At 42.0% G+C, this 17,702-nt stretch overlaps 1 protein-coding gene across 2 annotated transcripts in view; it reads right to left on the bottom strand.

Annotated features, from left to right (window-relative positions):
- The window catches only part of LOC311113097 (tetraspanin-5), a 38,865-nt gene that overhangs the window by 5,291 nt on the left and 15,872 nt on the right, over nucleotides 1-17,702 (bottom strand). For both annotated transcript variants that reach the window (XM_084156228.1, XM_084156229.1), the window contains exons 3-5: nucleotides 15,623-15,769; nucleotides 15,010-15,180; nucleotides 395-520 (exon numbers count right to left, since the gene is read on the bottom strand). In XM_084156228.1, the coding sequence (XP_084012354.1) occupies nucleotides 395-520; nucleotides 15,010-15,180; nucleotides 15,623-15,769 (444 nt within the window). The remainder of the gene's footprint in view (nucleotides 1-394; nucleotides 521-15,009; nucleotides 15,181-15,622; nucleotides 15,770-17,702) is intronic.

The following is a 17,702-nucleotide window of genomic DNA, read 5'->3' as shown; positions in this document are numbered from 1 at the left end:
TTTGTTGCTCAGTTTTCTTGTCATTCTCTCTGACTCAATATGCCTTACTTTCTTGCTGCCTCCCTCTACTCCAATTGAGCACTCTTACGAAAGCAGCTTTATCCAAGGGGTCTTAGGGCTGCGTTCCAAATTGGAGACTTACTCACTTTCCTCCGTCCTTGACGACTCCCCCTCACATATCTGAGGAGACTGGATCAGTGAAAAACAGAGCCATAGATACAGTATATCTCTAAGTCTGGCTAAGTCCACCATTTTGGTTTTAACCCATCCAGTGTTTTCAGATCTGCAACAGCAAGCCAAGGACTAAGGGGAAGGGAGCAGATTTCCAGTTTGGAATCCAGGCTTGATCACCGAACTCCATGACCCATGTCTCTGACATGTGAGGCTTCCTTACCGCAGGGTCCTTGGTGCAGCAGGAGAAGGGGACGCCACATTTCTCCCGACTGGGGTTGGTGTCCGTGCAGTTGAAGTAAATGTTGAGGTTCCAGTCGTCCGCTCCGAATGCGCCGCAACACTCCCACTGAGAAGAAAGCAGCAGAGAATAGAACATCAACAACACATCCACGTTTCTCCCTTTAATTAAACATTTTTATTTCACTTTAATTATACAGGAAGTTCCATTACCTCACAACACATGCACACACTAGTGATTCACAGGTTGACTCATAACCCGCAGTCCCCGCGGTTATATAATTATTAATTAGGCCCTAATTGCTCCTGTATGTTGCTCTGGATAAGAGCGTCTGATCAATGACAAAATATGTAAAAAAAAATATCTGAACACTGACTGTAAGTCTATGACCTCTCACATAGCCTAATATAATATTAACTCCTGCAGAATTAAGCATCTCTTGCAGTAAAATGATACACCAAATGTACATTTTGACTCAGGAACAGGAGTGGAGAAATATGATTTATTTATTTCAGCATCTTCAGAGAATTAATGTGTGGTTATGGACCGTCTGTAATGGTGGCGAGGCTATTTTTATCAGCATCATAAAAGCTGATAGTATTTCAACCACATAAAATATGCATCCAAACCGAACTGAAATCTTATCAAAAACATGTTGGGTTGTTTTAACAGCTTTTAAATTGCCTTAAAACCGGTCAAACTGATGTCATTTGAACATTTTGCACAGGAAATCGTTCCCTTTTTTGGGGATCGGGGGGGTATTGCATTTTCTCCCCGGTCCCTAAACATCTTTGCTGTATGAGAGAAGAATAGCTGAAAGAGGAAAGAGAAAAAACGTTTTCCGACGTCAACTAGATTGAAGCATTCATTCTATCGATTTATGACATTATTCTGGTGAGCAAGGGTTTATTTAGTCTTCTAGGGCAACAAGTAATGACAAAAGCTGCATTTATCGAATTATAGAAAAACTCGTTCTGGGGAAAAAATGTATTTAGTTAGCCACCAATTGTGCAAGTTCTCCCGCTAAATTGTAATTTTCATCATAGGTACACGTCAACTATGACAGACAAATTGAGGGAAAAAAATCCAGAAAATCACATTGTAGGATTTTTAATGAATTTATTTGCAAATTATGGTGGAAAATAAGTATTTGGTCACCTACAAACAAGCAAGATTTTTGGCTCTCACAGACCTGTAACTTCTTCTTGAAGAGGCTCCTCTGTCCTCCACTCGTTACCTGTATTAATGGCACCTGTTTGAACTTGTTATCAGTATAAAAGACACCTGTCCACAGCCTCAAACAGTCACACTCCAAACTCCACTATGGCCAAGACCAAAGAGCTGTCAAAGGACACCAGAAACAAAATTGTAGACCTGCACCAGGCTGGGAAGACTGAATCTGCAATAGGTAAGCAGCTTGGTTTGAAGAAATCAACTGTGGGAGCAATTATTAGGAAATGGAAGACATACAAGACCACTGATAATCTCCCTCGATCTGGGGCTCCACGCAAGATCTCACCCTGTGGGGTCAAAATGATCACAAGAACGGTGAGCAAAAATCCCAGAACCACACGGGGGGACCTAGTGAATGACCTGCAGAGAGCTGGGACCAAAGTAACAAAGCCTACCATCAGTAACACACTACGCCGCCAGGGACTCAAATCCTGCAGTGCCAGACGTGTCCCCCTGCTTAAGCCAGTACATGTCCAGGCCCGTCTGAAGTTTGCTAGAGTGCATTTGGATGATCCAGAAGAGGATTGGGAGAATGTCATATGGTCAGATGAAACCAAAATATAACTTTTTGGTAAAAACTCAACTCGTCGTGTTTGGAGGACAAAGAATGCTGAGTTGCATCCAAAGAACACCATACCTACGGTGAAGCATGGGGGTGGAAACATCATGCTTTGGGGCTGTTTTTCTGCAAAGGGACCAGGACGACTGATCCGTGTAAAGGAAAGAATGAATGGGGCCATGTATCGTGAGATTTTGAGTGAAAACCTCCTTCCATCAGCAAGGGCATTGAAGATGAAACGTGGATGGGTCTTTCAGCATGACAATGATCCCAAACACACCGCCCGGGCAACGAAGGAATGGCTTCGTAAGAAGCATTTCAAGGTCCTGGAGTGGCCTAGCCAGTCTCCAGATCTCAACCCCATAGAAAATCTTTGGAGGGAGTTGAAAGTCTGTGTTGCCCAGCGACAGCCCCAAAACATCACTGCTCTAGAGGAGATCTGCATGGAGGAATGGGCCAAAATACCAGCAACAGTGTGTGAAAACCTTGTGAAGACTTACAGAAAACGTTTGACCTGTGTCATTGCCAACAAAGGGTATATAACAAAGTATTGAGAAACTTTTGTTATTGACCAAATACTTATTTTCCACCATAATTTGCAAATAAATTCATAAAAAATCCTACAATGTGATATTCTGGATTTTTTCCTCATTTTGTCTGTCATAGTTGACGTGTACCTATGATGAAAATTACAGGCCTCTCTCATCTTTTTAAGTGGGAGAACTTGCACAATTGGTGGCTGACTAAATACTTTTTTCCCCCACTGTACAGCACATTTTCTATATTTGCGGGTTAGGGTAGGGCCTGAGATTTTCACTTTATCATATATAGTCGGGCGGTTGCAGATGGTTGCAAATTGCGTGCGGGTGAACAAACAGCTGACACACACACACTGCACTGCTGCAGCGTAGCAGTGCTATCATATATGGTGAAAACAAAGAGTTCCAATGTTTAGAGCGAATTACTTTGTAGAATCTCTCTCATCTCACACACCATCAGTGTGGGTGGTGTGTGACTGACAGAGATTGTGGAAGGCTGAAAACAGGGCACATATTTACTGTGTCTCACAGTTCAGTTTTGCCTTTCAGATCCTAATGAATAAGAAAGGGGGGGGTGAACTGATCCTAGATCAGCACTCCTACTATGAGACGCTTTGTGAATAGAGGCCCCGATGGAATACGACAAGCGCCTCTGCCAACCAGTTGGCTACACTAACAAAGGCCTGCCTATGAATAGAGAAACTGAGACTAAGACTAAGACCAATCCAGAGAGGAGATTCTACTCAAGGCCCTTGTGAATTCAATAAATATGTGGGCTAAAGCATATCAATTCATTTCTGATAACAATATAAGGAACCTGAGTGAGGATTTGATGACACATTCTTGAGTGAAACAAAACGAATGAGTCATATTATATAACATTTCATGTTTTATTACAGAACTACTGTATTGCATTGAAAGTAATTCAGCATAACTCATTTTAAAATGGTAATCTCACAAGCAAGGCAGGCGTAATAGCTTTAGCACCTAATCATTGTATGATGTGATTAGCAGTCCAATAAGCAAAAGTGGTTAAACTAGTGCAGAGGTAAACTGCATTGAACACTTTCATTAGCGTCAACTGCTTCCTTCCTTTTATCTCTCCATCTCGTTTATACTTATGTACAGTACCAGCCAAAAGTTTGGACACCTACTCATTCCATTTTTACTATTTTCTACATTGTAGAATAATAGTGAAGACACCAAAACTATGAAATAACACATATGGAATCATGTAGTAACCAAAAAAAAGTGTTCAACTAATCAAAATAAATGTATATTTGAGATTCTTCAAATTGCCACCCTTAGCCTTGATGACAGCTTTGCACACTCTTGGCATTCTCTCAACCAGCTTCAGCTGGAATGCTTTTCCAACAGTCTTGAAGGAGTTCCTACATATGCTAAGCACTTGTTGGCTGCCTTTCCTTCTCTCTGCCCGTCCGACTCATCCCAAACCATCTCAATTGGGTTGAGGTCGGGGGATTGTGGAGGCCAGGTCATCTGATGCAGCACTCCATCACTCTCCTTCTTGGTAAAATAGCCCTTACACAGCATGGAGGTGTGTTGGGTCATTGTCCTGTTGAAAAACAAATTATAGTCCCAGTAATCCCAAACCAGATAGGATAGTGTATCACTGCAGAATGCTGTGGTAGCCATGCTGGTTAAGTGTACCTTGAATTCTAAATAAATCACAGATAGTGTCACCAGCAAAGCACCCCCACACCATAACACCTCCTCCTCCATGCTTTACGGTGGGAACTACAGTGGGGGAAAAAAGTATTTAGTCAGCCACCAATTGTGCAAGTTCTCCCACTTAAAAAGATGAGAGAGGCCTGTAATTTTCATCATAGGTACACGTCAAACATGACAGACAAAATGAGGAAAAAAAATCCTGAAAATCACATTGTAGGATTTTTTATGAATGTATTTGCAAATTATGGTGAAAAATAAGTATTTGGTCAATAACAAAAGTTTCTCAATACTTTGTTATATACCCTTTGTTGGCAATGACACAGGTCAAACGTTTTCTGTAAGTCTTCACAAGGTTTTCACACACTGTTGCTGGTATTTTGGCCCATTCCTCTATGCAGATCTCCTCTAGAGCAGTGATGTTTTGGGGCTGTCGCTGGGCAACACGGACTTTCAACTCCCTCCAAAGATTTTCTATGGGGTTGAGATCTGGAGACTGGCTAGGCCACTCCAGGACCTTGAAATGCTTCTTACAAAGCCACTCCTTCGTTGCCCGGGCGGTGTGTTTGGGATCATTGTCATGCTGAAAGACCCAGCCACGTTTCATCTTCAATGCCCTTGCTGATGGAAGGAGGTTTTCACTCAAAATCTCACGATACATGGCCCCATTCATTCTTTCCTTTACACAGATCAGTCGTCCTGGTCCCTTTGCAGAAAAACAGCCCCAAAGCATGATGTTTCCACCCTCATGCTTCACAGTAGGTATGGTGTTCTTTGGATGCAACTCAGCATTCTTTGTCCTCCAAACACGACGAGTTGAGTTTTTACCAAAAAGTTCTATTTTGGTTTCATCTGACCATATGACATTCTCCCAATCCTCTTCTGGATCATCCAAATGCACTCTAGCAAACTTCAGACGGGCCTGGACATGCACTGGCTTAAGCAGGGGGACACGTCTCGTACTGCAGGATTTGAGTCCCTGGCTGCGTAGTGTGTTACTGATGGTAGGCTTTGTTACTTTGGTCCCAGCTCTCTGCAGGTCATTCACTAGGTCCCCCCGTGTGGTTCTGGGATTTTTGCTCACTGTTCTTGTGATCATTTTGACCCCACAGGGTGAGATCTTGCGTGGAGCCCCAGATCGAGGGAGATTATCAGTGGTCTTGTATGTCTTCCATTTCCTAATAATTGCTCCCACAGTTGATTTCTTCAAACCAAGCTGCTTACCTATTGCAGATTCAGTCTTCCCAGCCTGGTGCAGGTCTACAATTTTGTTTCTGGTGTCCTTTGACAGCTCTTTGGTCTTGGCCATAGTGGAGTTTGGAGTGTGACTGGTTGAAGGATTGGACAGGTGTCTTTTATACTGATAACAAGTTCAAACAGGTGCCATTAATACAGGTAACGAGTGGAGGACAGAGGAACCTCTTAAAGAAGAAGTTACAGGTCTGTGAGAGCCAGAAATCTTGCTTGTTTGTAGGTGACCAAATACTTATTTTCCACCATAATTTGCAAATAAATTCATAAAAAATCCTACAATGTGATTTTCTGGATTTTCTTTTCTCAATTTGTCTGTCATAGTTGACGTGTACATATGATGAAAATTACAGGCCTCTCTCATCTTTTTAAGTGGGAGAACTTGCACAATTGGTGGCTGACTAAATACTTTTTTTCCCCACTGTACATATGTGGAGATCATCCGTTAACCCACACCGCATCTCACAAAGACACAGCGGTTGGAACCAGAAATCTTCAATTTGGACTCCAGACCAAAGGACACATTTCCACCGGTCTAATGTCCATTGCTCGTGTTTCTTGGCCTAAGCAGGTTTCTTCTTCTTATTGGTGTCCTTTAGTAGTGGTTTCTTTGTAGCAATTCGACCATGAAGGCCTGATTCACACAGTCCCCTCTAAACAGTTGATGTTGAGATGTGTCTGTGACTTGAACTCTGTGAAGCATTTATTTGGGCTTCAATTTCTGAGGCTGGTAACTCAAATGAACGTATCCTCTGCAGCAGAGGTAACTCTGGGTCTTCCATTCCTGTGGTGGTCCTCATGAGAGCCAGTTTCATTATAGCGCTTGATGGTTTTCGCGACTGCATTTGAAGAAACGTTCAAAGTTCTTGAAATTTTCCGTATTGACTGACCTTCATGTCTTAAAGTAATGGATGGACTGTCGTTTCGCTTTGCTTATTTGAGCTGTTCTTGCCATAATATGGACTTGGCCTTTTATTAAATAGGGCTATCATCTGTATACCCCCCTACCTTGTCACAACACAACTGATTGGCTCAAACGTATTTAGAAGGAAAGAAATTCCACAAAGGCACACTTGTTAATTGAAATGCATTCCAGGTGACTACCTCATGAAGCTGGTTGAGAGAATGCCAAGTGTGCAAAGCTGTCATCAATGCAAAGGGTGGCTATTTGAAGAATCTCAAATATAAATGTATTTTGATTTGTTTAACACTTTTTTGGTTACTACATGATTCCATATGTGTTATTTCATAATTTTGATGTCTTCACTATTATTCTACAATGTAAAAAGTAGTAAAAATAAAGAAAAACCCTTGAATGAGTAGGTGTGTCCAAACTTTTGGCTGGTACTGTACATAAGTATATACCCTTTACACACAGAGCAATTAAACATTTTCCAAACAAATTTAAAACAAGCTTGAACAAATGTAGGGACCAATTATGATATAACATTAATAATCTTACACACAACCTAAGTACAGCAATCGTACAGTAATAACTTCAGTTTCACAGCAATCAAATGAGTTCATTAATTAAGTTCAAGGGAGAGGCACATACCAGTAGACACCGGGGCCCTCAAGAACCTGGGTAGTCAGCCCCAGTGAAATTGCTCACCTTACCTCTCCAGCAATATTTACTGTAAGTTTCTGAGGTGTGTGTTTTTTTATGAAGTCAATGTTGATTTCTGTAACTTGCCCCATGGAGGCCACTGTTTCTCTGATTCTTATTGAGTAGCTCCTCTGTGATTCTTCCCTCATGTATCTCCAGTGTAATGCGAAAGAGTTGCAGTCCTCTTTTATCAATTAAGAGCACTGATTCACTGGATTGTCACATCTCCAACCAGTAACAGTTCACTTGTAGTCTGTACGCCCTTGGGATCCATAAAGTACTCTGATCGCCTCCTGTGTCAGCAGTCTGATCCACCTTTAATATCTTGAGGTGGCTGCAGTGTCCCTTGAGGGCATCTGTACTGATGTATGACATGCGCAGATTGAGTTAAGTAAACATGTCGAAGCTGACCACCGTTGTTGTGACTCCTTATTTTAAATAATACTAGTGTCTATCTTTCAGTGTGAAGCGCTTTATGATGAGACCTTAGGCCAAAAGCTTTTGACGGATGACATTTTCCTGACCATGTCTTACACTGAGGTGTTACAAGTAGTCTTCTCTGGCGAATCTGTTCTTGTAACAACAAAATCAAAATAACCTGCGGGAACATAATTGATGGAAATCAGTACTGTCTGTAGGTTTTCATAGTTCAGGACGAGGCTTGCCAAACTTGATGCAGTCTCCTCCACCAGAGTACCCACTACGACTGCTACAGAGGAGGTTTAGCTTCGCAAAAAGGGTCTTGAGCAGCCATGCCACCTGCTTATCAAATAGATCATTCATGAGCACATTGAAATTAGTCAGACTGTTGTTCTCCAGAAGAGCTGACCAAAGATGTACCACTTCATGTGGAGGACCAGAATTAATCCCCAAAAAAATTACAATTGGGAGATTTCAGTGAAGAGCACAGTATTTCAAATCCTCCATCCAGCAAGTCGAGTACCTTTACACACTTATGTAAGGCATGCTATTTTTATCTCTTTGCAATTGAGACTTAGGCTCTTCATTTGTTTACAATTTTCAACGCAATATGATAACGCCCATGATAATTATTTGTGGAAGCTACCAGTCTTTATAATAATAATAATAATAATATGCCATTTAGCAGACGCTTTTATCCAAAGCGACTTACAGTCATGCGTGCATACATTTTTGTGTATGGGTGGTCCCGGGGATCGAACCCACTATCTTGGCGTTACAAGCGCCGTGCTCTACCAGCTGAGCTACAGAGGACCATTATTTTTAATCACGTCTCCAACAAACGTTTTATCATGCAGCTCATTGAGACATTTGAACAGAAATCCACTATGTTAGACTAGCCATTGGTGACCATCTTTTAACCAGTTTAGTAACTGTGAATCAGCTGGCAAGTCAAGGTTTAACTCCTCCTTTATGAAGCTCCTTGTTTTTCTGTTAAACAGGCCAGAGAGAAATGGCAAAATAGTCTCTTTTAGAGAAGAGCTAGAAGTAAAACCTAGCTTCATTTGGTCAGCTGCGTGTAGAATCTGTCCGAGAGAGATTAGAGATGAGCTAGTACTTCCCAATAGTAATCCTTCTCTTTGGCTCTTCTTCATCACAGAGAACATACACTGACTGTACTTTCCATGACAGACTGACCAGGTGAATCTAGGTGAAAGCTATGATCCCTTATTAATGTCCCCTGTTAAATCCACTTCAATCAGTGTAGATGAAAGGGAGGAGACAAGTTAAAGAAGGATTTTTAGGCCTTGAGACAATTGAGACATGGATTGTGTATGTGTGTCATTCAGAGGGTGAATTGGCAAGACAAAAGATTTAAGTGCCCTTGAACGGGGTATGGTAGCAAGTGCCAGGCGCACCGGTTAGAGTGTGTCAAGAACTGCAACGCTGCTGGGTTTTTCACGCTCAACAGTTTCCCGTGTGTATCAAGAATGGTCCACCAGCCAACTTGACACAACTGTGGCAAGCATTGGAGTCAACATGGGCCAGCAGCATCCCTGTGCAAGGCTTTCGACATCTTGTAGAGTCCATGCCCCCGATGAATTGAGGCTGTTCTGAGGGCAAAAGAGGGTGCAACTCAATCGTAGGAAGGTGTTCCTAATGTTTTGTACCCTCAGTGTACAACTGCGAAGAACTCTTGGAGTGTGAGGTGAGCGAAGCTGTAAACCCTTTGGCAGTGGGTTGTCTTCTTCAATAAGACCTTATTCAAAAACAGTGATGGAACTTAGGAGAGCGTAGAAAACTCTTGAATCACATCTTGTTCTTTAAATAGAACATGTTTTTCCTGTATTCCTCTTCTTGCTAAATTGCCAAGACATTGAAGGATGTTTTGGGAAGGAGCACCTGATTCTTGTACAACAAAAATGTTGGTATTTGTTTCCAAAGCATGATGTATGAAAAATGTATGCACTCACTAACTGTAAGTCACTCTGGATAAGAGTGTCTGCTAAATGACTAAAATGTAAATGTAAAATGTAGATCTGTGCCTTTCTCAGAATGTTCTCTCAAAACAGTGTAAACTATCCAGCACATAACTGGACTGAAACATGTTGTGAACACATTTTCATTTCCTTTCACATTCATCACAGCTTATGTTTTCTGCAAGTCATTGTCAAAACATTTTATTGTACTCCTCAACTCCCTCCTGTGAGAATCCAAGAATGTCTATATATGTACAGTGGGGAGAACAAGTATTTGATACACTGCTGATTTTGCAGGTTTTCCTACTTACAAAGCATGTAGAGGTCTGTAATTTTTATCATAGGTACACTTCAACTGTGAGAGACGGAATCTAAAACAAAAATCCAGAAAATCACATTGTATGATTTTTAAGTAATGAATTTGTATTTTATTGCATGACATAAGTATTTGATACATCAGAAAAGCAGAACTTAATATTTGGTACAGAAACCTTTGTTTGCAATTACAGAGATCATACGTTTCCTGTATGTCTTGACCAGGTTTGCACACACTGCAGCAGGGATTTTGGCCCACTCCTCCATACAGACCTTCTCCAGATCCTTCAGGTTTCGGGGCTGTCGCTGGGCAATACGGACTTTCAGCTCCCTCCAAATATTTTCTATTGGGTTCAGGTCTGGAGACTGGCTAGGCCACTCCAGGACCTTGAGATGCTTCTTACGAAGCCACTCCTTAGTTGTCCTGGCTGTGTGTTTCAGGTCGTTATCATGCTGGAAGACCCAGCCACGACCCATCTTCCATGCTCTTACTGAGGGAAGGAGGTTGTTGGCCAAGATCTCGCAATACATGGCCCTATCCATCCTCCCCTCAATACGGTGCAGTCGTCCTGTCCCCTTTGCAGAAAAGCATCCCCAAAGAATGATGTTTCCACCTCCATGCTTCATGGTTGGGATGGTGTTCTTGGGGTTGTACTCATCCTTCTTCTTCCTCCAAACACGGCGAGTGGAGTTTAGACCAAAAAGCTCTATTTTTGTCTCATCAGACCACATTACCTTCTCCCATTCCTCCTCTGGATCATCCAGATGGTCATTGGCAAACTTCAGACGGGCCTGGACATGCGCTGGCTTGAGCAGGGGGACCTTGTGTGCGCTGCAGGATTTTAATCCATGACGGCGTAGTGTGTTACTAATGGTTTTCTTTGAGACTGTGTTCCCAGCTCTCTTCAGGTCATTGACCAGGTCCTGCCGTGTAGTTCTGGGCTGATCCCTCACCTTCCTCATGATCATTGATGCCCCACGAGGTGAGATCTTGCATGGAGCCCCAGACCAAGGGTGATTGACCGTCATCTTGAACTTCTTCCATTTTCTAATAATTTTGCCAACAGTTGTTGCCTTCTCACCAAGCTGCTTGCCTATTGTCCTGTAGCCCATCCCAGCCTTGTGCAGGTCTACACTTTTATCCCTGATGTCCTTACACAGCTCTCTGGTCTTGGCCATTGTGGAGAGGTTGGAGTCTGTTTGATTGAGTGTGTGGACAGGTGTCTTTTATACAGGTAAAGAGTTCAAACAGGTGCAGTTAACACAGGTAATGAGTGGAGAACAGGAGGGCTTCTTAAAGAAAAACTAACAGGTCTGTGAGAGCCGGAATACTTACTGGTTGGTAGGTGATCAAATACTTATGTCATGCAATAAAATGCAAATTAATTACTTAAAAATCATACAATGTGATTTTCTGGATTTTTGTTTTAGATTCCATCTCTCACAGTTGAAGTGTACCTATGATAAAAATTACAGACCTCTACATGCTTTGTAAGTAGGAAAACCTGCAAAATCAGCAGTGTATCAAATACTTGTTCTCCCCACTGTATATATATTTTTTAAACTAGGCAAGTCAGTTAAGAACAATTTATTATTTACAATGACGGCCTACACCGGCCAAACCCGGACATCGCTGGGCCAATTGTGCGCCACCCTATGGGACTCCTAATCACAGCCGGTTGTGATACAGCCTGGAATCGAACCAGGGGGTCTGAAGTGACGCCTCAAGCACTGAGATGCAGTGCCTTAGACCACTGCGCCACTCGGGAGCCCTATAGCATGGACCTTTAAGGAGTGTCTTCAGAATGTCTAAAGCTCCTGGTCTGCTAGTGATGAGTAAAAATTACTTTTTACGCAACAGTTCCCCAGGAATATCTTCATGGGATCTTTTCTGGTTTGGGACATTGCTGGAAATTGCCGCAGCACAGAAAGAAACCTTCAACTCATCAAAACCCTCCAGGATGAAGAAGATCTTCTCTGGACGGGAGAGAATGTGTGGAATCACTGGCTTCAAGTCTGGGTTGCAGTTCAGTATAAGATCAGTGAGACTCACGTCAAGATTAATGAAATTTACCTGCTGGCACTTTCAGAGGAAGACATATTCAAAAACGCTCTGATCCAATCCAACATGATTTTCTGTGTGCTTGGCCTTGTAATAGAACAGTTCTTCTCCATATTGATCAGGTTCAAACAGTCTCTCTATGCTGGTGTTCTGACTGTTCATGGTCCTCAGGACATTCTGCAAGGCAGCTTATCTCCTGCACTTTCTCCCACTAGTTTCTGTGTTTCTGGACCATTGAGCGCTTTGTGTATCGTTTCCCAAGTAGCAACGTCTCTCCAATGCAGGAGTGATATTCTTGCACTGTGGAAAACTCAGACTTCCTCTGTTCCTGGTAATCATCCCTGACCAGGTCTGGGTTTTTCTCCATGATAAGCCAAGGATATTTCTCCTTTAGTATCCCATAAAATGCCTCCTTCTGGGTTGGACTGGACAGGGCAGAGTACAGCTCCCTCATTTGATCCTGGCTGGTTTTGGCCTTCTGGATCTTAGTGTAGGCCTCATCATTGATCCAATTTTGTGAGACCAGGGCATCTGCGAGGAGGTCTGCCCTGTGCTTTTCTAAAAACTGGACATCACTAGTTTTGGATCTTTTGATCTTGCCTTCTAAATCATCGTCTTTATGTGAGTGGTCATCCAAGAGTGTATCTAGTCATAATTGGCAACAAATACACGGTCAACAAACAAACTTTGTGTCCATAGAGAATATTGTTTCATATGCTCAGACAACTCTCTCGTTTGGTACAACACTTATAATGTTCAGACACCATAATGTGATGCCACAAGGCAGCCAAAAACGACATCCCACCAAAACAGGCAGAAATTTCAGGTGGTCTTTTCAAACAGCTCTTACACTAAAAAGGCATTATCATAATTTTCACAACTTCACAGAATTATTCCAAACTCATAGTGTGGAAATATACAGTGCCTTCAGAAAGTATTCACACCTCTTGACTTTTTCCACATTTTGTTGTGTTACAGCCTGAGTTGGAAATTGATTAAATTAAGCTTTTGTGTACACACAATACCCTATAATGTCAAAGTGGAAAAATGTTTAGACATCTTTACAAATTAATAAATAATGAAAAGCTGAAATGGCTTGAGTCAATATGTATTCAACCCCTTTATTATGGTAAGCCTAAATAAGTTCAGGAGTAGAAATGTGCTTAATAAGTCACATTATAAGTTGCATGGACTCACTCTGTGTGCAATAATAATAGTGTTTAACATGATTTTTGAATGACTACCTCATCTCTGTACCTCACACATACAATTATCTGTAAGGTCCCTCAGTCCAGTAGTGAATTTCAAACATAGATTCAACCACAAATACCAGGGAGGTTTTCCAATGCCATTGTCCCTTTGAGCATGGTGAAGTTATTAATTACACTTTGGATGGTGTATCAATACACCCAGTCAATACAAAGATACAGGCATCCTTCCTAACTCAGTTGCCGGAGAGGAAGGAAACCGCTTAGGGATTTCACCATGAGGCCAATGGTGACTTTAAAACAGTTTAATGGCTGTGATAGGAGAAAACTGAGGATGGATCAACAACATTGTAGTTACTCCACAATACTAACCTAAATGACAGAGTGAAAAGAAGGAAGCCTGTACAGAATAAAAATATTCCAAAACATGCATTCTGTTTGCAATAAGGCACTAAAGTAAAACTGCAAAAAATGTGGCAAAGAAATTAACTTTATGTCCTGAATACAAAGCATTATGTTTGGGGCAAATCAAATACAACACATCACTGAGTAACACTCTTTATATTTTCAAGCATGGTGGTGGATGCATCATGTTATCGGTATGCTTGTCATCGGAAAGGACTAGGGAGTGTTTTAGGATAAAAAGAAACAGAATAGAGATAAGCACAGGCAAAATCCTAGAGAAAAACCTGGTTCAGTCTGCTTTCCAACAGACACCGGAAGACAAATTCACCTTTCAGCAGTAACCTAAAACACAAGGCCAAATATACACTGTAGTTGCTTACCAATATGATGTTGAATGTTCCTGAGTGGCCTTGTTACAGTTTTAACTTAAATCAGCTTGAAAATCTATGGCAAGACTTGAAAATGGTTGTCCATCAATGATCAACAACCAACTTGACAGAGCTTGAAGAATTTTAAAAATAATAATGTGCAAATATTGTACAATCCAGGTGTGCAAAGCTCTTAAAGACTTACCCAGAAAGTCTCACAGCTGTAATCACTGCCAAAGGTGATTCTAACGTATTGAATCAGGGGGTTGAATACTTATGTAATCAAAATATATTAGTGTTTTATTTTTCATAATTGTTTTTGAAATGTTAGAATTTTTCTTCCACTTTGACATTAGAGTATTTTGTGTAGATCGTTGACAAAAACAGGACAATTAATCCCACCTTGAATACTTTCTGAAAGCGCTGTATATAAAACACAGAAAAATCTAATTTTTGACTGCACTGGGCCTTTAAACATATTGTTCTGGGTGGTATGTATGCTATAGCAGATTGCAAATTGCAAATTTACCGCATTCCTGGATTGGGAGGAATATTGAAAATACTATGGGAGATTCTCATGTCGTGGATAAAAATATCCTTTTCACGAAAATTGTTAAGAGCACTACACATCAGAGGAGTATCACCATCTATTGTAGGCCACCCTGCATTCCCTAGTTGCTATAGAAACATAGTATACGTTGCCAAGGCATCGGGAAGTATGAGTGGGGCAACCAGGCTCTATCGCTCTCTCACACGCCCACACACACATGCTCCTACCGCCGCACCTTACATGACCAACTCTTCACCTCACTCAAACCAGAGCTTCTCCTCTGTAGTAACTACATTTTCATTTACACACACACACACACAAACACACAAACACACACACACACACACACATACACACATACACACATACACACACACACACACACACACACACAATGATCTTCAAACGCTTACATATTCCTGAGTGAAGTCTATGAGGTTCTGGAGGTCGATGTCGTCACGATATGCCCGAATGTTGTTGTTGATGAAGAAGTTAAGCTGGTCCTTGATCCAGTCCTTGAAGACAAAGGCCAATACTCCAGCCGTCAGCTCCAGGAAGAAGATGATCCCCAGGAACACAGAGAACTGGAGCACAGGAACAGTGGGATAAAGAGAGGGGGAAATGGAAATAATCATACACAAAGCTAGGATTTAGTACTGATGATTTTGTCCTGTGTTTCTCATTCCATTCCTGGGGAATCAACCTGCAGGTGGTGCACATATTTGTTTTAGCCCAGCACTAACACACCTGACTAATCAACTAGACAGAAGTGTTCTATAATAACTGATGTTTGAGACAGTACATGGTGGGATGGTTTCCCAGCCCCAGAAAAAGGCTACACATCATGGATTAAACATGTTGGACATAGCCGCAGGAAGTACGGGTGCTGAGTCTGGGGAGTGAGTGGGAGTTCAAGAGGGAGCCAATCATCTACATAGCACATATACATAAATGATGTACATACACACACATAGAAATGTGTATGTCTATGGGATCCAACTGGGAGTGAGAGAATTGTGGACGTACAAACTTGAGCAGGAAGGTGTTTTCCCTCAGCGCGCCGATGCAGCCGGCGAAGCCCAGGATAAACATGACCCCTCCCGTCACCAGGAAGAGCCAGACAGGGTCAAAGCCCCCCAGGTCTGTGATGGACGAGATGTTGGAGAGAACACCCTGGAGAGAGAGGGAAAGAAAGAGACAGTGTGTGTGTGTGTGTGTGTGTGTGTGTGTGTGTGTATGTGTGTGTGTGTGTGTGTGTGTGTGTGTGTGTGTGTGTGTGTGTGTGTGTGTGTGTGTGTGTGTGTGTGTGTGTGTGTGTGTGTGTGTGAGAGAGTGAGAGTGAGAGAGAGAATACAATGTACCAGGGACCATTATCATTCTAAGGTTAACTCCCTAGTATACAGTATGTCAAGCTGTCAGCCTTGATATTCTTCTACCAGCTCCACCCTAGTAGCTTTCTGTACGAGGTAGATCCAGTCATTCTAATAAAAACAAACTATCTTTGTATTTCCCAAAAGCAACTCATGCACTTCCTCCTTACTGGTTTTGTGCGTCTTTACTGCTGTTTTGTTAAATATGTGCAACTCTAAAACTATCCTGTGATATTTCACCATTTAGTGTGTAATGGTGTGTGTCACTATGAGACACAATGCAAATGGTACCTGGGCTCATATGCATAAAGTGTCTCAGGAGTGCTGATCTAGGATCAGTTTTGCCTTCTAAACCATAATGAATTAAAGGGGGCACCTAAACTGTATGCTTTCTATACCTGTGCATCCCTACTTCCTTGTCACCTGTGTGCCTACATACATGTGACCAGTGACCCCTGACCCAACAGCCCTCTAGTGTACAAATTAAGAGGAATATACATAGATAGACAAACTATAGACAACACAACAAGCACATAAGACAAAATGGCTCCTACAAGGCCTGTATGTCAGAGGTAGACAGTGCCCTTATGGGTGCTTCTGTTGTTGTTTCCGTAATCATATTTTCACAAATGACTCAAAATACTCAAAGAGAACTTGGGCTGTCTTATATCAAAGATAATGCATGGAAGCATGCCATGTTGCTGGTCAGCAGGTGGTTTGCTACTCTTCCAGACACCAGAGAGGTACAGTGGGGAAAAAAGTATTTAGTCAGCCACCAATTGTGCAAGTTCTCCCACTTAAAAAGATGAGAGGCCTGTAATTTTCATCATAGCTACACGTCAACTATGACAGACAAAATGAGAAAAAAATCCAGAAAATCACATTGTAGGATTTTTTATGAATTTATTAGCAAATTATGGTGGAAAATAAGTATTTGGTCAATAACAAAAGTTTCTCAATACTTTGTTCTATACCCTTTGTTGGCAATGACACAGGTCAAACGTTTTCCGTAAGTCTTCACAAGCTTTTCACACACTGTTGCTGGTATTTTGGCCCATTCCTCCATGCAGATCTCCTCTAGAGCATTGATGTTTTGGGGCTGTCGCTGGGCAACACGGACTTTCAACTCCCTCCAAAGATGTTCTATGGGGTTGAGATCTGGAGACTGGCTAGGCCACTCCAGGACCTTGAAATGCTTTTTACGAAGCCACTCCTTCGTTGCCCGGGCGGTGTGTTTGGGATCATTGTCATGCTGAAAGACCCAGCCACGTTTCATCTTCAATGCCCTTGCTGATGGAAGGAGGTTTTCACTCAAAATCTCACGATACATGGCCCCATTCATTCTTTCCTTTACACGGATCAGTTGTCCTGGTCCCTTTGCAGAAAAACAGCCCCAAAGGATGATGTTTCCACCCCCATGCTTCACAGTAGGTATGGTGTTCTTTGGATGCAACTCAGCATTCTTTGTCCTCCAAACACAACGAGTTGAGTTTTTACCAAAAAGTTCTATTTTGGTTTCATCTGACCATATGACATTCTCCCAATCCTCTTCTGGATCATCCAAATGCACTCTAGCAAACTTCAGACGGGCCTGGACATGTACTGGCTTAAGCAGGGGGACACGTCTGCCACTGCAGGATTTGAATCCCTGGCGGCGTAGTGTGTTACTGATGGTAGGCTTTGTTACTTTGGTCCCAGCTCTCTGCAGGTCATTCACTAGGTCCCCCCGTGTGGTT

Source organism: Coregonus lavaretus (assembly GCF_964263955.1).
Source record: "Coregonus lavaretus genome assembly, chromosome: 39".
Classification (NCBI taxonomy): domain Eukaryota; kingdom Metazoa; phylum Chordata; class Actinopteri; order Salmoniformes; family Salmonidae; genus Coregonus; species Coregonus lavaretus.
The sequence above is the reverse complement of the archived record's forward strand: the minus strand, read 5'-3'. Positions and strand labels throughout refer to the sequence as shown.